Source organism: Pholcus phalangioides, unplaced genomic scaffold (assembly GCF_987345545.1).
Source record: "Pholcus phalangioides strain wild (caught in Gottingen) unplaced genomic scaffold, Ppha-v1.0 ptg000007l_1, whole genome shotgun sequence".
NCBI lineage: Eukaryota > Metazoa > Arthropoda > Arachnida > Araneae > Pholcidae > Pholcus > Pholcus phalangioides.
Window position 1 is genome coordinate 17,289,835 of NW_028301600.1, and position 23,510 is coordinate 17,313,344.

The 23,510-nt window shown below is 37.4% G+C and overlaps 1 protein-coding gene across 2 annotated transcripts in view; it reads right to left on the minus strand.

Annotated features, from left to right (window-relative positions):
- The window catches only part of LOC149085002 (palmitoyltransferase ZDHHC17-like), a 50,266-nt gene that overhangs the window by 15,729 nt on the left and 11,027 nt on the right, over positions 1–23,510 (minus strand). Inside the window, exons 1-4 of one of the 2 annotated variants that reach the window (XM_089232750.1) lie at positions 21,156–21,704; positions 18,094–18,165; positions 17,079–17,306; positions 4,665–4,779 (exon numbers count right to left, since the gene is read on the minus strand). In XM_089232750.1, the coding sequence (XP_089088876.1) occupies positions 4,665–4,779; positions 17,079–17,306; positions 18,094–18,165; positions 21,156–21,308 (568 nt within the window). In that variant the 5' untranslated portion in view covers positions 21,309–21,704. Of the gene's footprint in view, positions 1–4,664; positions 4,780–17,078; positions 17,307–18,093; positions 18,166–21,155; positions 21,705–23,510 lie in introns of those variants that run through there. The other variant, XM_089232751.1, reaches the window with a different exon arrangement.

Sequence of the window (23,510 nt, forward strand, 5' to 3'; positions counted from 1 at the left end):
ATGCCCCCTAATTTCAAAATCGTAGATCTCAAGAACGCCATTCTGAAAAGCGAAGAATATGACGAGGAGTTTTGCAAAGAGTTGCTAAAAACTATAGATAGAAACTATGTGATAGAAAGGAAGAGCAGCGGAGGAAAGATGAAATCGAGGAGCAACGCAGGAGAGACGCAATGGAAGAACAACGTATGAGACTGGAAATAGAGAAACTGAAAATCGAGGTTGAATCCCGATCAAGTGGAAGGACTCAGTTTGAAAACACTAAAAGTCCAGGCAGAGAGTTCCAAAACCTGATGTAAAGATTTGATATGAGCGACGATATAACTCTCTACCTTGTGCTCTTTGAGCGGCAAGCTCGCCGGGTATCACTACCAAAGGAGGAATGGGACACTCATCTTCTAGGACTATTACCTCATGAAATAAACCAACTGATTGCACGAGAGCCCGAGAAGAATGTGGAGAATTACAACCTTGTAAAAGAACTGTTGGTGAAAAGATTCAAATTGACGGCGGAAAAGTTTCGTCAGCTGTTTGTCTCGCATCAGAAGAAGCAGACCAGTACTTGGCGAGATTTTCATCACAAATTACGCACATATTTTGATGGCTGGACGTCCGCTTTAAAAGTAACAACATTCGATCAGTTAAGGGATTTGATCATCACGGATCAAATTAAGAAGCGAAGCCCAGTTGATTTCCGAGATTATCATTTAGACGAATGGAGTAATTTTGTGTCTCCTACCGAACTGTCAGAAAAGCTTGATGATTACGAAAGTGTTAAGAGACCTGCCAAAACATCAGATGCTGGTGAGTGGGAACGACAAAAATTCCCGAAACCAACATTCCAAAATTTCCAGGAAAAGTTCTGCAAAATCAAGGACGGCAAGAATAAAGCAGGAGGGGGATGGAAGTTTGGAAATAGACAAACCGAGAAGAACAATAGTCAGATGAGATGTTATGGGTGTGGCAACGTGGGCCACTTGAAGTTCCAGTGTCCCGAGTTATTCAAGAACAACAATTGCTCAACATCGTTCAACAAGGACAGCGAGAGGCAGAAAACGCCAGATGCTCACATTACCGAACACAGTGACAGTACAGAGGTTGGAGAGGTTCCTACTAAACAGATGAAATTCAAAAATTTGACAGTTTGTGCACTTGTCGACACGGGCAGTGCAGTATGCCTGTTGCGTGAGGATGTATACAGACAAGCTGTTGGCGTTCCGGAATTGACGCTAAAGCCCATACTACTATCTGGAATTGGGGTGGGACAGGTGTGGACAAAAGGATCCTTTGAACAGGAAGTTGAGTTGGACGGAAATAGCTTTACCCTTACGTGGCATGTCGTACCCACAGTACAACTGAACTTTCAAGCAGTGATTGGAGTTGGAATCCGAAAACAGGCTCCATTGCACTTCGACGAAAGTGAAGTCACTTTTCGTAAAGAGGAGAGAGGCTCATGCAGATATCTGAATTGGATCAAGACCAACTTGAACTGGGTCACATTTGTGATAGAGAAGCTAAGAAAGACTGTGTTGTCTTACAGGCCGGAAAAGACTGAAAAAACGAATTTCTCTATGAGAATTATTCTCAATGATGAAACACCTGTATATCAGAGAGCTAGATGCCTATCATTTCCTGAGAGACAAGCAGTGAACAAGCAGATCCATGAATGGCTAGAAGAAGGAATTATCAGGCCAAGTTCTTCTGACTATGCCAGCCCAGTGGTATTGGTGAAGAAAAAGGACAGCACAACTAGGTTGTGTCAGAAAATTGAACAGGAAGCTCGTCAAAGACAGGTTTCCTCTGCCGTTGATAGAAGATGTTTTAGATAAGTTGCAGGGTGCAAAATTGTACACCACACTAGATCTTAAAAACAGGGTTTTCCACGTAGATGTTGATGAAGACTGCAGAAAGTACACTTCCTTCGTGGTTCCCGACGGTCAGTTTGAGTTTAATAAGGTCCCATTCGGGTTAAGCACCAGCCCAAGTGCCTTTCAGCGGATGTTTTCAGCATTTTCAGGGACCTCATGAACAAAGGTGTTGTTATTATTTATATGGACGACTTGATCATCCCCTCGGCTGATGAAAGGGATGGCTTGGATAAGTTAGAAACTGTTCTAAGAGTGCCGTCAAAATATGGCCTCGAGATCAAATTTAAAAAAATGTCAATTTTTGAAACGACAGGTAGAGTTCCCTGGCCATATCGTAGAAAATGGGTCGATACGGCCGTCTACGGAAAAGACACTAGCAGTGAAAAAATTTCCTGTCCCGATGAGCGTAAAGCAAACATAGAGTTTTTTAGGACTTGCGGGATATTTCAGAAAGTTTATCCCAGGATACGCCAAGATCGCCAAACCACTAAGTGATTTGTTGAAAAAGGCCATACATTTGATTTTGGTCCTGAACAAGAAGAAGCATTCAAGAAGCTCAAAACATTACTAACCGAAAGTCCAGTGCTAAGTATTTTTCAACAAGGGCAGAGAATAGAGTTGCATACAGATGCCAGCAAACATGGTTACGGTGCAGTATTACTACAAGAAGCTGATGACGGAAGCTTACATCCAGTTTACTACATGTCGAAAAAAACAAGTCCCGCTGAGGAGAAGTACAGTAGCTATGAGTTAGAAGTACTAGCAATTATCGAAGCCTTGAAGAAGTTCCGAGTATATTTGTTGGGTAATAGATTCAAAATTGTCACAGACTGTTTAGCATTTCAGAAGACCATGGACAAGAAAGATCTTGTTACAAGAATCGCTAGATGGGCTCTTCTTCTGGAAGAATTTGACTATGAAATCACTCATAGACCCGGTCAGAGGATGCAGCATGTCGACGCCTTAAGTAGACACCCAGTCATGATAGTTGGGAATGGCACCTTGACGGCGAAACTGAAGAATGCCCAATTAGAAGATGAACAGATTTGTGCCCTTAGTTGCTTACTGACAACGAATCTGAAAAATACTTTGTAAGGAACGACATTCTCTACAAGTTTATGAATGGTCGTGAACTCATTGTGGTTCCAAAAGACATGCAGATGGAGCTGATAAAATTAGCTCATGAAAAAGGTCATTTTTCCACATCTAAGATGGAAGAGGTTCTCAAGCAAGAGTTCCATATTCCTAACTTGAGCAAGCTGACAGAAAGAGTTATTCTCAGTTGTGTTCCATGCATATTGGCAAACAAAAAATGTGGGGAAAGGGAAGGGTTTTTGAACCCAATCCCAAAAGCAGATGTACCCCTAGGAACTTATCACGTTGATTTCATAGGTCCCTTACCTTCAACGAATAAGAATTACCAGCATATACTAACTGTTGTAGATGCGTTCACGAAATTCACCTGGTTGTATCCGGTTAAGTCTACGTCAGCTGAGGACGCTTTAGAGAAGTTGAAGCTTCAGCAGAAGACTTTTGGGAGTCCGTACCGGATTATAACTGACAGAGGCTCAGCATTCACTTCGAAAGCTTTCAGTGATTATTGTGCTGAAGAGGGCATCATGCATTTGCAGATTGCCACAGGTGTTCCTCGTGGGAACGGACAGGTCGAAAGAATCCACCGTACTCTAATACCAGTCCTAACCAAGTTGACTCTCAACGATGCAACAAAGTGGTTCAAGCACGTTGATAAGTTGCAGAGGGTCTTGAACAGCACGACTAGTCGAAGTACGAAATACACGCCATTTGAAATTTTAACTGGTGTGAAAATGAGAAATAAAGAAGACATTGTACTGAGAGATCTCCTGCTGGAAGAGGCTGTAGATGAATTCCACGATCAAAGAAATGTCATTAGAGAAGAGGTGAAGAGAGATCCACAAGATTCAGTCTGAAAATAGGTGTACTTACAACAAAAAGAGAAAAAAGGCACCCAAGTACCAAGTTGGTGACCTGGTGGCTATACAAAGGACTCAGTTTGGCCCCGGACTGAAGTTGAGACCCAAATTTTTTGGTCCATGTGAAGTGACAAAAGTGAATGCTAAGGACAGATATGAGGTCAGGAAAGTCGGAGATCATTCAGGTCCTATCACCACTACTACCGCAGCTGATCTCATGAAACGTTATTAGAAATGTATACGAATATAATCTGAATTTTCATGCTTATACAAATTTTGTGTTTTGAATTTTTATGCTCATATGAATACTATGTTTTGAATTTTTTATGCTGATACAAATTTTATGTTCCGAAATTTTCATGCTTATACGAATATTGTTGTTCATGTAAAATGTAACTGAGGTCAGTGAGCCGCAGGATGGCCGAGCTGTAGGATTTTTATTTTCAGTTCTTTTTGTTGCCGGTAGATGGCGCTGCGGCACACAAGTGAATGAGTAATATTGTAAAGATTAGTGGTGGCAACAGTGAGTTTTGCCGGGAGAAGTCGGCAGGAAAGGCCGCGTTTTTTGTATGTCTGTATAATCGTCCTGTATGTTTTGTGCGCGTAATAAATGTTTCAAAAATGGAGGCTGTGTGTTTTTCTCTGTGAAGAGCCCACATTATTTATTTTTTATTTTCATCACCTTACGTAACATCTAACAGGAAAGTTATGTGCCAAAAGGTAAGGTAATAATTGCAAATGAAGTTAAAACAGTCAATATGTACTATAATTTTATAAAGCTGCAAACAGAATGCAGTAGAATTAATTCATAAAATTTCCAAACATCAAAGAATAAAAAAAATCATACTTGAGTTTATTAGAATTTCTGTCAGTAAATGTCGTCCATGGTATGCAGATTTGTGCAGTGGAGCACAGCCAAAGTTATCAGCTTTATTCACTAAAGCACCTGAATTTATCAACTCCTGTTAAAACAATGAAGCAACAACAATAAAGCTTGATTTTCAATAGTTTCTATGACTACTAACAAACAAATTAGGTAAAAAAACTTTACACTGAAAATGAAAATTTCAGATCATCACTTGCACACCATAGCTTAGATAAACTAGCAATGCCAGAAGAACTAAACCTAGCTCAATTTGTTTCATCTAAAGAAAGGGAATGTCCTTGAGCACCTAAATTATTGAGAAATAAATGAAATCCTTTGCGAACCATCTATAATGTATAATTTACATTATTGTTTAACAAACTTTGTTTATGGAAGACTATATAAGAGAATACTAATAATATGTTTTTTTGCAAAAAGTAAGAGATCAACATCTAAAAAACATTTCCAATGTATGGTAAATACTTGAGGAATGCAGTGAACTCTCATTACTAAGGACATCAAAGAAATGCAAATTTTTGTTGGCTCTATTATAATCTGCTACAATCTTCTATATCAGTGGTCCCCAACCTTTTTCAGTCCGCATACCCCTAGCTGGCTCGGTTCCTTTCCACGTATCCCCAACCCCGAATCCTCCAGACTCCCTGCTCCCCCTCCAATCTGTTTCACCCATTACAGTTTTCGAAAAACTTCCAAAAAGGTACATGTTGAATTAAATTAAATGGTCTGTTTTTTCATTACTTAGCTTTTTTATTTTTCAAGTAACCAAACAAATTAACACAAAGCTTGTGAAAGAAATTAATGTGATGTTTGGGACTGTATTGAATTACAAAGTTTTGACAAATTAAACTTAAAAGAAGATAAATACAAACTCAAATCTGAAGCGCGTTCAATTTGCTTCTATATTTATTTTTTGTGTAAGTATACGAAGAAAATGCCCGTTCAACAAGCCCCGTGCTAACAAATGCCAACAAAAATATTATGGCTTTTCTGAAAGAAAGTTCACTGTATTCGTCACGGCGACGAGCCCAAAAACTGACCAGGTTCACCATTGAAGAGAATCTTCAGAGCGGTATCTGATGAGAGCTCTAGCAATTTCTCCTTTTCTGGAATCGGCAATGAAGCTGGTTCAAAATACTCTTCTTTAAAAGGATTAGATGTCCACCGATCATCCATTCTGGTTTGAAATATTTTTCAAAAAAGGATTTAATCCTTCCAAGTTTTAGCTCAGCTTGTAGCAAGAAATCGTGAAGTGTTTCAAACACTTCCTAAAAAAAAAGGGCTACCTCGTAACAAAGTTCGAACAGCAACGTCAGGACTTAACCCCTGGACAACCACCTAACTTCGGTGTGGAAAAGCAAAGCGTTATGAAGGATGTGTCCATGTCTTCACATAACAATTTAAACAACCTGTAGTTGGTAGAATTAACCTTGACAAAGTTGACAACCTTTACCGCTTTATCAAGAATGTTTCACAAATTTGGAGGCAACGGTTTCAATGCAGGGCCGTGAATATAGCAGCGAGTCCATTTAATTTTGTGAACGACTTCTGCCATGCTAGCACGACGGCCTGAGTAGCAACCTTCCGTGGATCTTCCTCCATCTGTAGTGAGCCCAATGCATTTTGACCATTGAATTCTTTTTTCAGGGAAATAATGATTAATTGCTTCAAAAAAGTCTAACAGTCGTACGCCCCCTTCAATGGGTGACAAAAATAAAAAGATTTTCTTTGAATTCTAAGTCTTTCAAGTACTTGGCAATTACAAGCAGCACAGAATATTGCGCAACGTCGGTACTTTTGTCGACTTGCATAGAAAAAAATTTCATAACCTTTGACGTGGCTTATGACTGTGCTCTCAACATCGTCTGACATGCCCTGTATTCTTCGAGACACCATGTATTATTTGACAGAGATATTAAACTCATTATAAGAGCACTTTCCTCTGCAAACATGCATCTGACAGCATATTTTCACCAATAGTGCGATTTTTTCCTCTCTCGCAATACGATAGCTAATGCAGTAAGAGGTTTCGGTAGCTTTGGCAGAATTACTTTTGGAAGATTCAAAATATGTTTTCACATTTACAGTCCACGGTATTTCATTCTGGTGTTTCAGTCCGCTTCCGCACAGATCTAGTTTTTAGCCACTGATCCATAGTGCAAATCACGTGAGTAGTAGGTACTTGGTAGACAAGTTGACGTAGAAAATTGTGAGATTAACACACACACACCTACAGCAAAAGTTAAACACAACACAAATTAATTTTTTGTTTTTATGCAAAGTCTGGCATGCGCCAACAATCAAATCTAACACGCCAAAGAAAAGTTAGCCGAGAGGAAGGAGTGCGTGAATCTGGTTCATAGGTTGGGTGAGGGCGGGAGGACAGAAGGCCGAACCTTACAGCAACCCCTCCGTTATAGAAGATTTTATTGATAGGGAGGTCAATATATTACAACTGACAACATTAGTAAAAAAATCTCTACCTACTCTTAAAAATTCTTCTTAATGTTTTTAATTATTTTGCTCCTTTTTTAGATGGATGGCCGCCATTACCATTTTGTTTTCGCGTACTCCCGGTCGGGAACCGCTGTTCTACATCATTAAAACATATACTTTGTTTGGTGCAGACTTCAGATATAAAAAAAAATAAAAGGTTGTTGAAAATTTTATGAGTTATTGGAATATTCCCCACATTAATTTGTTACATTGCAGGTCTTTCCAACATTTGTTTTGAAATGTTGAAATCTATAAATAAGGTAGGGCGTGTCCCCCCCCCTCCCCCCCACCCAGTTACTTCATCTTCAAAGTAGAACTTGATTCACACCACTGATTAAGGCATCCACTTCTGCTGCAAGAAAACAAGAGTTTCTCCCTGAAAAATTTACTTTTCAGACATTTTGTCCACATTAACTGATGAGATGCATATTGAGCAATGCTCTTAACATCACTGGTCCATAGAGAAAGACGGGGAAGGGGATAATGTCTGTACTGTACATAAAAGCAAAAAAAAAAGAGGGTATTAAAATACCATGACATCAATGCAATTCAATAAAAATGAATTCTAAATAAAGGGAACTATTCAGTTCATGAAATGTAACAAATGGCTTGAAACTATATTATACAGATGTAAAATTATACATAAAACACATCTAAACAGAATTTTTTCTTCAAGAAATAAATAACAAATGTAATAATAAAAATGTTGAACATAACAAACCAATATTACCTATAGATATATATATAGAACAAATAATAGAAAAATGCAATACACATTAGTACATTTAGGGCTGAGATTAAGTACAACAGAAAATAAAACAAAAAAATTATTTTCTGTTGTGCTTACCAGCCTTTGTACTATAGTATATTGCATTTGTATTATTTGTCCTATATACACTGCTCAAAACAATTAGGGGAGCAAGCAAAAAAGTGAAGAAAACCGTGCGAGACAGCCACGTATTGGCATACAATGGATAGTACACGCGTATCAATGCGCAATACAGAAAAAAGAAGTAAAAAAATTTGGAATTAAGCTTTAATTCTTTGAAAATATGGAAAAAACATGAAAAGATGATTTGGGGCAACAATTTGGTTACATGTAAACGATAAAAAAAAAGTACTGTTTAGACATGATGCATGAGTTTTAATAGGGCGTGTGGTCTCCTCGAACAGCTAAGACTGCTGCACACCTGTTTGCCATGGATGCGATGAGGTTATCGATCAGACTTTGGGGAATACTGTTCCACTCCTCAAGAAGTGCAATCTGCAAGTCTCAGACAGTAACAGGCGGCCTTGGTCGCGCAGCAATAAACATGCTCGATTGGATTCAGGTCAGGAGAGCACGCTGGCCATTCCATACGCTGTATTGTTTCAGCTTCAAGCATGTTCTCCACCAGACGAGCTCTATGCGTCGAGCATTATCATCCTGAAAAACAAAGGAATCTCCAATGGCTCCAGCGTAAGGGATGACATGAGGTCGCAGTATCTCGTCTGCATACCTTCGGGCCATCAAAGTGCCATTCCGAATGATATGCAGGTCCGTACGTCCGCCTATGCTGATTCCACCCCATACCATGGTATGAGGTATTGTGACCTTTCACGAACGAATGCGGGGTTATTTCGAGTGCCCCTGTCCCTCCATACCAGAACACGTCGGGTGTCACACTCTAGACTGAATCTGAACTCGTCTGTAAACAGCACTTGGCTCCAATCATGTTGCTCCCAATCTCGATGTTCAGCAGCCCATCTTCTTCGGGCCGCACTGTGGCGTGGGGTCAACGGAATGCAGACCATCGGCCTACGTGCATAGAGCCCTCCCTCATGAAGCCGATTACGTACTGTTTGGCTGGACACCCTTCGTCCTGTTGCCAAGAGCAACCGTCTTTGCAGCTGCGTAGCATTCTCTGTTCTGTTTCGACGGGCTGTTAACCGTACATACCGGTCATCAGTTGCTGTAGTGGCGCGTGGCCGACCTTGCCCTGGTCGACGTCCAACATTTCATGTTTCTTGGAATCGATTCCACAGCCTTGCAACAACACTTCTGGCGACTCCAACAGCGTCCGCGACACTACGTTGTGTTTGCCCGGATTCCAGTCTGCCTATAACACGCCATGCCATGGATTCCAGTAAATCACGTTGTTGAGACATCCTCAAGTCACCTTGTCTCAAAAAAAAATACTGCGCAATCGAATTTCACAGTTACGGCAGTAAAACAGACGTTTCTGCAACATCCCGATTTCTGCCCTTATCTCCTTTTTCTGGTTTTTGACGTCATGAACTTTGATTTGCATATGAAGTTTTCTTCTTCCGTTTCCTGCTAGGCTTTAAATTATGGATGATTCATTTTATGTTACTTATCGCCATACATCTTTGCGTAATTTTGTTAAAACCATGTGCTCCCCTAATTGTTTTGAGCAGTGTATATGAAACATACACGATATAGCCATAAGTCATGAGACACATACAGATATAGCCATAAGTCAAAGATTTTTGTCAAATTTCTAGAAAAATATTAGATGCATTGTTTTGAAATTTTTGTCATGTGAACCCTATGTGCATGCTCACAGTTTCCAGTGAAAATTAGTCACAAGTGCATTCAGGGGACTGACAAAAAAATTAAACAAGAAAAAAGGTTTTTGATCAACCTTGTATCAGAAAAAGTTGCAAATGTTTTTTGATCTTGACAAAATATTTTACCTGCTTTTGAATATTTGTATGCATTTTCATGAAAATTGCACATATTTTTTACAAAGATATGAATGTTTCTTCTAAAAATTATAATTTTCATTCAGAATTTTAATCAAATTTTATGAAACTTGTAGAAAATTTGACAACATAAAAGTGACACATTATATTGAAATTTAGAATGAAACTATTTGATATCCTTTAAGATATGAGCATTTAAAAGGTAATAATTTTCAAATACACATGCACGAAAAATATAAACTTCATTTTTCACAATTTGATTGACAACTATTTATAGAACAACGTTTGTGAAAATCACAGTTGAATGTCATGAAAATCAAAAGGGTATAGACGATAGAGTAAGGCAGCTGTATTGAAGTTACTTCTTGAAACAATCTGAATGATAGGGGATTTTACACAAATTATTCATTTTGATTATTTTCTGTCATCTGATTATTTTTTCCAGTTTTTAGCATCAGACATGCAGTTTTGCTCATTCGCATAATGCTGTGGGCTTATTCTTGTAATAATCAAATGACAGAAACAATAAAAACACAATTTGTGGAAAATCCCTTATGATCCAGCTACTTTCAGGAAGTAACTTAAATACAGTTTAGTCTATCGCTTATATTTTTGTGAATTTTTAACATTCAACTGCAATTTTCACAGTAGTTGCTTTATGTAGTTGACAACCAAATTATAAAAAATGAAATTGATTTTAATCAGTTTATGCATGCATACTTGAAAATTATTTCCTTTAAATGCTTATATCTCATGAGATAGTTCAAATAGTTTCATTTTGAATTGAAAAGTGTGTCTCTGGTGTATTGGTTAGCGTACTAGCCCGGTATATGCAAGGGGACCCAGGTTTGATTCTCGGAGGAGACAAATCACTTTTCTTTCCAAATATTAGTTTCCAGCATAACATCCAGAAAATTAAATGAAACTTAGAAATTGGAAATTTCAATATAATATGCCACTTTTACATTGTCAAATTTTCTTTACCTTTCATAAGATTCAGTTGAATACCCCACTTGTTAGCAAAAAACATGTGATGAAAATTAGAATCTTTAAAAGAAACATTCATATCTTTGGAAAAATATGCGCAATTTTTATGAAAATGCATAGAAACATTGGAAATAGCGAGCAAATTATTTTGTCAAAATTAAAAATTATTCATAGCTTTTTTTGATACAGGGTTGATTAAATAAGAATAAAAGGTTTTTAATTTTTCGAAAGTCTCATAAATGCCCTTGTGACTAAATTACTGGTAATCACTGGTAATTGTGAGTATACACTAGGGTGTATATGATCAAAATTTCAGAACAACTCATCTAACATTTTTCTAGAAATTCAACAAAAATTTTTGACCTCCAAAGTGTCCCATGACTTATGGATATTTAGTGTATATATAGAGCCCAGGGTTCACAGTAATAACTGTTTGCATTCCCAAAAATTTTGAATACTAATAAAGGGAATAATTAATGTTTACCAAGGTGTGTTTTAATTTTATAGGAATCAATCAGTTTAGTTAATATCACAATGCTTCTGAACATGCACGTTGTTGCAAAAATACTTTTAAGGAGAAAATTTTGAATTCCATATGACAATATACTTTATATATACTTGGATCATATCTCATAGCTGCCAAGTCTCCCAAATTTTCTGGGAGTCTCTCGAATTTTAGCTTCATCTCTCGACCTCCCAAAAAGTTCTTAAATCTCCTGAATTTTTCTGAAAATTGCAAAAAATCCCTAATTGTCCCTAAAAATTCCATACTTCATTAAAAAAGAATCCCCGCTTCTGAAAGCAATCCCTAAGGAATTTCTTGTAGGGCAAAAAGTCTTTTGCCTCTGTTTCCCCCCCCTTTTAAAATGACTTCACACGTCCTAAATGGGGGAATAGTGGGAAATTCCTTTTTTAAGGAAGTTTTACAAACCCTCTGATGGTAAGAAGAAAAGTTGTTTGTCTCATCGTGCAGGGAAATAGCTTAGCAGCCTTAATAGTCCTGGATAATAATTGAAGATTATAATGATGCGCATGTGGTCAAAACTTCCTCTTTTGTTGAAGTTACGTATGTGCAATAACAAAACATGAATACTGTGATAAGCAAAAAAATATTCAATTAATTTTAAAGATACTTATTCCAATGAATTTCCTTTCATCAAACGTTCCAGAAAAAGACAGACTTTTTCTTTTTGTACAAGTTGTGTTAAGGACATAAACATCGGTCATGGTGGAAAGACTGACATCGTCACCCATGTGAAATCAAAAAATATCAAGCGTCACAAAAAGTCAGTGTTCTTCAAAAATCGATGCTTTTTCCTTCATCTTCCGATGATTTTGGGGTCATTTGCGCAAAATGTCTGTTCACATCATTTCTGATTGAACACAATATTTTTTTTTTAGATCGCCATTGAAGTTTTTGGCCTCCAATTTCACTTGTTTTTGCGTAGGAATTTTATACCTAAGGGTTTGACTTCCATGTGTGTAAAATCCCTATTTTATTTGACCTCAATTTTTAAGTAGGGATTTTATTCCCTATGCTTTAACTTTCATGTGTGGAAAATCCCTATTTTATTTGGAAAAATCCCTTTTGTATTTATTAGGGAGTGGTTTTAGTATAAAATACGGGTCCATGCGAAAATCTCCCCAATTTTCATTTTCAAAAGTTGGCAGCTATGCTATCTCTGAGCTAAACTGTTGGGGACACAACTCTGACAGTCGGTCAAGTGTCAAAGAATGTTCATAACCGATTAGTGTATAATGTCTAAGTGTTTCGGAACAGACGAGAAAAAAAAAAGACTGAGCAACCACAAAAGCTATGACTTCCTCTATCTGAATCAACTTTGTGTTCATGGTTATTTTTTCCTAGAAATGGAAAAAAACCGAACACAAACACATTTCAGAAGGGAGTCTCTCTTGCAAATTATTTCTAACAAGAAAATGTCAACATTTCTAAGAAATATACAAAATGAGTACATTTTTGTGGGGGGCGGGACCCATTTGGCTCGGGCCCCCAGGGAATTTCTCCGGCTGCCTCAGCCTAGTTACGGGCCTGATCATTTGTCCTCGGGCCAACTGATTTCTTGGAGGCTTCCCTATTTGACTGGAAATGATTGCTTACCAATTTCCATACTTGACCCTCAGAATGCTCCCATAATTCACAGACAATCCACATAGTAGCCAGCTCAATCATCCTGTGATCTGATTTTTTTTCCTTTTGAACATGAAGTTCTTAAAATGATGTATAGATGGTGTTTGTGTATGTAGCTGTAGTATTTCATATTATATTCTTTTTCTCTATTGCCACTAGATGGCACCACTTACACAATTATTATCTATGTTATTTTTCCGCCTTTTGAGGCAGATGTTCTTTTGCATCGGCTCGAGTCAGTCGTACCTTTGCTTCATCTCATTAATAAACGTTTTTATTATAATTGAAACCTCTGCGTTCGCCGTTAGTATACATTTTTTGGCGCCCGAACAGGGACTCACTGCATAAAGTAGTCCATATCATGTCAACTAAGGACATCACTCATCGAGGAAGAGCTAAGGCATCAATCACAAGAATCCAGCATTTCATCGAAAGTGCAACCGAGTTCAACCAGGAGGACATCAAGACCAGATTGGAAAGGCTTGAGAATGTCTTCAAGGAATTCGTTCACCGTGACGAATGCTTGGACGAGGAATTATCAGAAATTGCTCAGGTGGAAGAACAGTATTTTTCGACAAAATCCAAATTGAAACGAGCTCTGGCTGCCATGACAAAGGAGCCTTCGACGACGGTTGAGTTTTCCGACGCGGACACCCGTACTGAAAGAATTCTGCTGCAGCTGGCGGAACAACGAGTGCTTTCGCAGTTGATGACGCGTTCACCGTCTACTACTCCTACTACAGAGGTAAGAGACAGTTATTTGCCTCGCATAAATATCCCTTCATTCGCGGGGTCGTATATAAACTGGAACAGTTTCAAGGATCTCTACGAATTGATGATTCACAAAAACGAGCATTTGACGAATGTCCAGAAATTCAGCTACTTGAAGGGCCTCTTGGAGGGTGATGCAGCGGCACTGATCAAATACATACCAGTGTCAGAAGCCACATACATAGAGGCTTGGGAAAAATTATTGCTTCGTTTTGATAGGAACAAGGTCATAATTTCGTCCCTGATAAAGACGTTCCTCGAACAGCAACCGGTTTCTACTCCTGATGAAGCGAAACTCAGACACATTGCCGATACTTCGGATGAGATTATTCAAAGTTTGCGTGCCATTGCTGATGAAGCTGTTACTCTGGACCCTTGGCTCATTCAAATTCTGCTGGACAAGGTAGATCCGGAAACGCGACAGCTTTGGGCTCAAAAGACAGCAGAACAAGATTTTCCAAAGTTCGGAAACTTCCTCGAGTTTCTGACACACAATTCAAGATGCGGTGCCCTCGAGATCTTCAATCCTGAAAGGTCAGCAAGCGGAATCAAGGTGCCACAGAAATCAACATCGTCACCTAGCGATCTCAACAAGAGCTGTCCATCATGAAACGGACCTCACGGGCTACATAAGTGTAGCATTTTCAAGTCCTGATCAGTGACCGAGAGAAAAAACTTCGTTCGCAAGAAACAGTTATGTTTCAACTGTTTCTCCAGCTCTCACAAGATTTATGAATGTTTGTCGTCTTCAGGTGTTCACGATGTGATCAGCGGCATCATTCAACTTTGCACGAAGTTGTGTCCACTAGTGTTACCACTGCGCTATCGGATATGCCTGTATGTACCGAGTCTAAGGTGCATGATTCCACAGTGTTGCAAGCAAATATTTCCGCTAATGTTTCTTTCTGTACGCTATTGCCCACGGCTCAAGTGTGCGTCTTGGATACATCAGGTAATCGTCATGTTATCCGTGCACTTCTCGACTCGGGCTCTCAGTGTTCCTTTATCAGTGAAGCATGTGTCCAAGCATTGAGTATTCCCCGCAAAAATGCCCGCTTTACTGTGAAAGGAGTGGCAGCTGTGGACGCTGGTACCACTAGAGGGTTAGTGAACTTAAAATTGTATTCTACCTATGATGATAATCATTATATTGACATTGATTGATATATCTTGAGAAAGTTAACGGCTCCACTGCCTACTGAGTTTGTCCATTCGGATGAACTGAATGCCTATGCTGATTCGCTTAAATTAGCTGATGTTTACTTTGATAAGTGTAAAAACATTGACATTATTATTGGAGCTGAGCATTTTTTCTCTTTGATATGCCCAGGGCAAATACAGGATAGCGATAGTGCACTTATCGCCCAAAATACATTGTTTGGTTGGGTGCTGTCAGGAAAGATCCCTGCAAAATTGAATGGAGCTAATAATAACTGTCAGTCTAATGCTAATTTGATATGTCTTCATTCTGAATTGGATATAGATGAAACACTTCATGGTTCCGATGAGATTCCTACAGTGTCCCATGAAAACTGTCTCTCCCCTGAATAGGAATTTTATGAGGCATTTTCAGGACAATTATCACTGTGCACAGTAACTTACAAAACATCATCGGCCCCCTTCCCCACTACTAGATCATTGCATCACATGGCCGTGAACTGTGAGGAGAGCTTATCAGCTGTTGCTGACGTCATTAAGAACGACACGTATGTTGACGATATATTATCTGGTTGTGATGATTTGACAAGCGCTATAAACATTTGTTCGCAGCAGCAGCTTATCAGTGTTTTCAGAGAGCATGGTTTTCATTTGAGAAAGTGGCGTTCTAATTCGTTGGAACCGATTGAAGATATTTTTTCTTGGGATGTCTCTTCTGAAAATGCATCCGTTGAAAGTTGTGGTGATGGTATCTTACGGGGGGGGGGGGGGGACGTTTGTGACGTTCCTCTTTGAATCGTTCTCTTTCAGCTTGTGGAGTTGACTTTGCAGGGCCTGTCAACATAAAACAGCATAGAGGTCGCGGATCTCGTTCGACAAAGGGATATACCGCTGTTTTTGTGTTTTGCCCGAGAAATACTGGGGGTATTTTTGAAAGAAATTTTTAATTTGTTAATCAGATGCTAAGATATGTGTTCTACTTATGTATCAAGAATAATATGACACCATGCATATATATTCTTGATAGGGTGGGAGTACGTGTATGTAGCTGTAGTATTTCATATTATATTCTTTTTCTCTATCGCCACTAGATGGGACCACTTACACAATTATTATCTATGTTATTTTTCCCGCCTTCTGAGGCAGATGTTCTTTTGCATCGGCTCGAGTCAGTCGTACCTTTGCTTCATCTCATTAATAAACGTTTTTATTATAATTGAAACCTTTGCGTTCTCCGTATATAACGGCACGTTCGTCGTTCGTATACAGATGGCCACATGCACATATTCTAGTTTTTTAATTATTTCTCTATTTCCTAACAGATTTACTTAAATAATATAAAATGGATGTACATTGTGGAGTAGTGGTAGAATGCTTGCCTACCACCAAGCACTATTTTGTCGATGATTGTGGGTTCAAACCCAGATTCTCTTGTTTGGATCACACCTTTTTTCCCCGATTCTTCGCACAGTGAAACCCATGTGAAACGGAACGTCAAGAGACTGAAATAATATTCCAATTTAGACAGGCTTCTGTTTTATAAAGGTGCACATAAAAGCATCAACCAATAAACAGAATATTTTTTGATTCCATTGAAGGCAGTTTTCCGTCTCATACTGTATTAGATAGTACTGTATTTCAACACTGTACTTGCAAGGTAAGAGTTTGAGAGCCAATTTCACAAACAACTAAAATAAAAAGGGAAATTTTTTTACACTGCTGTTGTGAGAGAAGTATTTCTCTGACTATTGCCATAGCCCAGGGGTTATGCTCAAAAATCGTAATAAGATCTCATTATCATGAAGCACCCAGGACATGACCAGGTGGGTCCACATGTTGAGATGGCAATGCCTCAGTGTTGAAAGAAATAATGAAATATTTCCAACATTACAGATGAAAGTTACCTACTTTTTTATGAGCATTGCAATGAGTTTAGTAATAACAGGACATTTTTTTCTAGAATTTTCAAACTATTTGCAAAAAAAATATAACATTTGAAAAATTGTGGTTTCATCATGGTTAAAGTCTGATATAATTTGTAAAAAAATTTCACTATACGTGCACATATAAATTTTGCACATATTCTTTTTTTGAAAAGTTCTAAGATATACCTCAACTATTGCTGTATGATTAAGAGATACTGCTTCACAAAGGGGTGTACTTCCATCTTTTATGCTGGGGGGTTCACTGCTTTGCCATGGATAATTTACATCAATTCCAGCCTTTAAAAGGCGCTTGACAGTTTCAATATCATTTCGCATTACAGCTACATGAAGGTCTTTGACTTCAGATGGCATATTTTGGCGAGTAGATTTGGCCATTCCCATACTAGCATGGAACTATCAAAATAAAAGTAAGCCATAACATGCCATTTTTCATATAAAAAATACAAAAATTGAAAAAAAACTTAAATTTAAAACGATATATTGCTAGAAATAACATTGGTATCATTTCATTTTTTTTTAATTCATGGAGCAATCATTCTTAGTATCATCATGTTTAAAAAGATGGGTTTATAAACTTGTCTGTTTTCCTATTGAAATTTTTTATACCCCATAAGCAACTTCATGCTATATTTAACTAAAAAATAAACACTCATTGCAACATTTTGTTGAAAGTCCACAGAAATATGGCTTCCATTAGAGCATAGTTTCCCAACCTTTTTTGTCCCATCATCCTCTTCTTCAGAAATTTTTTTCTCCCATCGCCCTCCAATGCAATCTAACCCATAGGATCCTATATTATACCAGTAGCCTCTACCACCCCCCTGAAACATTCCATCGCCCACGTTGGAAATCACTGCATTAGAGCTTATCATTTGTAACACAAGCTTTCTGTATTTCACATATGACTCTTGTGTTACACTGTCATACTACTTTACAAAAACGTAGGGTTGTTATCAATTTTTACTTTTACACAAGAATTTTCTTCATAAATGCATGGATTGGTCATTTCTAAGCCATAGATTTATTTAAAACTCCTTATAGTTTTTATAATGTATTTTAATGTTCATGTACAAATATTTTTGATAATTTTTAATTAATTAAATTCTTATAATTTCTTGCTTTGGTACATAATTTTTTATTAACTGAAATAAATAAATAACAAAATATATACTTATTTTACCTCCCTCAAAATGAGACACAGCTCTTGAAAAAATTCTACTAATTTGGCCAACACCCATAAAGCACTCTGAACCTGAGGAAAAATGAAAAAGAGAAATTGAGAAATCTCAGCCTATTTTAATTTTTTTGAAATAGGCATGCAGTAAAACTTTGATCATCTGGTGTGAATTGGACATCAGTAAATAAAAAGTTTCAGATAAGTGAATACGCATAAATTTTAATGTTCACAGTATCATTTGAACAATACAGTGAAAAAGCCATTAGCAAACTACAGAAGCAACTTGCAAAGTATAAATTCAGCTACTTAGTATAGAAGTTGCAAACACTGGATTGGAACACTCACTAACACCCAAAATGATGACAAGGAAAAAGTCATCAAAATTCTATTGGGGGGAGGCAGGGGCGTAGCCAGAAATTTCGTTCGGGGGGGGGACCAAAGTGACAGAACAATAGATTTGGCCATCTTTTCCCCTTTTTTCGGTCATTTTCTCGCATTTCGGGGGGGGGGACCAGACCCCCAAGTCCCCCCCCCCTGGCTACGCCCTTGGGGGGAGGCATGGTTCTCACATCCAGGAGCAAGGCCCCAGGCTGGGATCTTTTGCGGGCCCTCAGACCAGACTTTCGGGAGACCCTTTATATGATGAACTTATAGAGTGGAAGAACAAAAATGATGAGAATCATTCTGGGCCCTGGGCTGGAGCCCTGTCATCCCCACCCTAGTGGGGGACATGTATGGGTCCCATAACCAATAAGCACCCAAGTGATTATTAACAGACCAAAGAAAAACTGTGCCAATAAATTTAGAGAAGAAAATTGGCTTTCACTAAAATAAAAAAATAGTGTGCTAATGGCTGTTCTGATTACTGACTAGTACATAGATATCAATGCTGAATTGGATAGAATCGTGGTTAAGAGATAGGTCGTAACGAGTTATGGTGAACGGGGAATTCTCTGGTTGGACAGACGTCACAAGTGGAGTTCCTCAGGGAAGTGTCCTTGGCCCCATACTTTTTTCACTTTTTATCGATAAACTCGATCAGGGTATCGATGGAATTACTAGCAAATTCGCAGATGATGTGAAGCTAATGGGGGTAATCGGGAATGAAAGCGATAGGGAGTTGCTCCAGACCAACTTAAACAAGATTGCAGCATGGGCAAATGAATGGAGCATGACGTTTAGCGTAGATAAGTGCATGGTCGCTCATTTTGGTTCGAACAACCCACGGTTCTCTTACGAGTTGAATGGTGTCACTATCCCGGATGCAACTAGAGTCACCGATTTGGGAATTCTCATTGACGAGCGACTTAAGTTTTCTGAACATTGTTCAGCGGTTGTCAAAAAATAGAATAGAATGCTTGGTCTCATTTTCAAAAAGGTCTCTTCGCGTTCTCCTAAAGTCATTCTTCCGCTTTTTCGAGGCTTAGTTCGTCCTGGACTGGAGTATGCTGTAAGGTTTTGGAGACCATACCTACAGAGGGACATAGACTTGGTTGAAGGGGTGCAGAGAAGAGCTACGCGTGTCCTTATTGGCACACAGGGCTTGAGTTATGAAGAAAGACTTCATTTTTTGAATATGTTTACATTGGATGAACGCAGGTGTCGAGGAGATACGATCGAAGTGTTCAAAATTTTCAATGGGATGGATAGGATGGACCATGAACTTTTAGTACACCGCCAATCGACTGCTTTTACAAGGGGACACCAGTATCGATTGGTGAGGGACAATGCAAGGTTATGGTGTCGCAGGGAATTTTTCTCCAATAGGGTTGTTAATAAATGGAATAGCTTACCCCCGGAGGTAGTAAATTGTAACACAATTGACACGTTTAAAAAGAAATACGATAAACATGTTGGGGTAAATCGAGAAGCTATCCATTCTTAGAATAAGACAACCATAAGTATTCTTTATGGGCATTGTATAATATTTTATCATGTGTATATATTGTTTGTAATTTGTGTTAATTGCATTTTTAATTGGGTTGCTGTATTTTTGAAACATATGACAACCATATTTTTATGGGCATCTTTTTATCAGCCACCTCGTTGGGCATTTTGCCTGTTGTGGCGTTGTATTTGTATTTGTATTTGTATCAAATATAGTTTTAAATTTGTTTCACTAAAAAGTCTTAATGAACTAATGTAGCGGAAAATATGAATTAAGACTATCACTGAAAATTGACAGAATGAAAATGACAATATTATTATACAAATAAAATACAACGCCACAACATGCAAAATGCCCAATGAGGTGGCTGAGAAAAAGATGCCCATAACAAATATGGATGTCACATATTTCAAAAATACAGCAACCCAATTAAAAATACAATCACAAAAATTATAAACAATATGTACACATAAAATATTATACCATGCCCATAAAGAATACTTATGGTTGTCTTATTCTAAGTATGGATAGCTTCTTGATTTACCCAAAAATTATTACATTTGATACATGATTTTTTTTTTCTTTTCATTGTTATATGATCCTTACTGGGTAGGAAAAAAAATGATTGGCACAGTTATAACTTTGTATTCAATGGTTTTCCACTTATCAAACTTTGTCTGAATTTTGTCTTTAGCTGCCCTACCTGTGGGTTAAGTTTGTTGTTATTCTAAAAATTCACAGTTTGCAATTTGTCATGTTAAAATTAAAATAAAAAAAAATACAAGGAGCTTTCATATATTTATACCATTTCTTTTATAAGAAAATGTTGATAGGTACTGATTATAACTTTTTGATTGAGCTACTGATCAGTAATGTGAGATTCCATTGTGTCATGCCAACATGAACATACACATAATCATTGAAAATACTTCTGAAACTTTACATTCTGAATAGCATTTGAACTTTAATCAATTACTTCAATAAAACAATTAACCAGATTCACAGCTAAACAATTTTAAATGGCAATTAAGCTATGTTCTATAACAACAACTATACACTAATCTATCTCTAGAACTGCAGTAAACATTTTAAAGAGCTTCATAACACAGGTTATAGCAATAATTTCAAAGCATGGTATAGCTACAACAAATTGAAAATAATCTGTTGATGTACACACATTTTTCTTTTGTTCATTCACTGACAGACACATAATGTAAACTGCATTCCCTTCATGATGCAAGCAAAAATGCAACCCATGAGGTTTAGAAATCAGTTTGTTTAATAACTTGAGTTTTCGATTGATCTTTAATAACACATATTTCATTTCCATTCAAAAAGCTCTTCAACATATTCCTGTATTAAAATCTAAAAAAATCTTGTGCAGCGTTAATTGGAGTACATTATATTTCTCTTCCCAGCCATACTTGAGCTGAAGTAGTATAAAATCGAATTCTTGTCCATATTTTCGCATTGTTTGTTGAAAAATTACTTCAAATGTGCTATTTCCTTGAGTCAAAATTATTTTCAACTATCAAATTTGAAACGATGAATAAAAAAAAACGAGTAGAACAATGATAGAAATCAAGAATTGAGTTTTTCACTGTTGTAATAATGAATGACTCATTCAAATTTTATATTATTATTTTCAATGGTATGGAGGATAAAAAGTGAAACCAATCTAGGAGTATTTCCAACATGGAAAGGTATTGCACTAACGGCTGTGACTGAAGTTTCTTACATTGATATGACCATACGTCCCACGCTTAACAGGACTGACTTGTTTATTCCAAATGAAAACATGGACGTCCCATTACTGTATTTTAATGAAAGTACGTATTCATTTCATCCCTTTTTTCCCAGCAAAGCAAACTTAAATCATTATTTTGACTGAGACCATATATAAATAATTTCCATAAGGAAATAGGGTCATTATGTTTAAGTTATGTAAGGGGTATATATATCCATATTTTACAGGACAATTTTTTTTCCTTTTTCGGCTCTCGCGATTTGATAAAAATGCTCAATTTCACAAGATTTTTGAGCAAAATAGTTTTAATATTAGGCCCCCTTTCTGGGGGGGGGGCACGATTATCGTTATGGAAGTTGTGTATCAATAAGATGTTTTGTTCTTTCAAAATATAGTCAAACATAGTCGACCGTTGGTTTACGAACTTGATTCATTTCTGAAGTGTGTTCAGTAACCGAGACAATTTTTTTTCCAAAGGAATCGATGCAAAATAAATTAATGCGTTCCCGAGTCTCCGGAGATTTCTAGTGTTAATTTTTACAAGAGCAATTTAAGTTCATATACATAACATTATCGAAATCTTTAAACTAACATTAAAAAATTATAATTCAAAAGAGATGAAATGTGACGGGACGAGGATGCGATTTCATCATTAGTTGGCAACTTTGCTTACTTTTGGCATCATTTTTGGCGATGTCCCGTATTTTCAGTGTTTCGAAGTCCAATTTCGCGCATTTTTCAAGAGCAAATATGGTCAGCATATTAAAGTGACTACAGGCTATTCTATAGGCACAGAATAGTCAGTGCCTACAGACTACTGACCTAGTTTCTCTCTCTGTAGGCAGGCACCTTTAGTTCTATGCCTAAAACATCTTTAAAAATGTTCGCTGGTGTAGAGGTTCATGAAGTTTGAATTACCCGATGATCCATGAGCTGGATCAGATAAGAGGAGTCGTATTTAGGAGTGGAGGGACTTTAGTCTGATGAAATCTAATTCTTCAAAAGAAAAAGTGGCTACAAATTTCTAAATTATGCATTTTTCTGGACCAGGAATTCGTTTTGCGTGTTCAAAGTGCTTTCACATGTTCGTAAATCGAGACCGGTTAGTAAATAAAATCATATTTCGTTGTTCGTAAACGGAATTGTTCGCAAACCAAGACGTTCGTAAATCGAGTGTCGATTGTGTACGCACAGTGTTTTAACTGAGGTGACCATATGGGTTGTATTTTACGGGACATATTACTCTACTTCCGTCGGGAGAGCCCGACATTTTGCGCGAAAGTATGTCCCGTTTTTCTCGTATTTTCTGTTACTTGAATTACTATTATTTAACTGAAACCAAAATTAAAACTATTTTCTCAATATGCTTTTACAATTATATATTATAATAACGATTGGAGAAATATGAATATTCATTTCACACACGCATATTTACTTTTATTAACCCCTTAACGATAAGGGACAAGATATGTCGTCCTAATGCAAATGGGAAAGACTCCAAGAGAGAACTTCTCCGTTTTTTTACCTCTTTTCTTACAATATCGCGAAACTTCATCGTAACCCTATGAACGGAGAAATGTTTTTTTTATTTCTCCATTTTTTTATACTCCTGTTTAGCGATTTTTTCCACACACATTACATATAAATTCCTATTCATTTATGTGTAATAATGTATCTTTATAAAAAAATCTCTCTCACACACACACACACACACTGTATACAGGATATCCCATAAATTTTTAAATAGATTAAAAATTGAAGGAATTGTTATATTTGTGTGTGAAT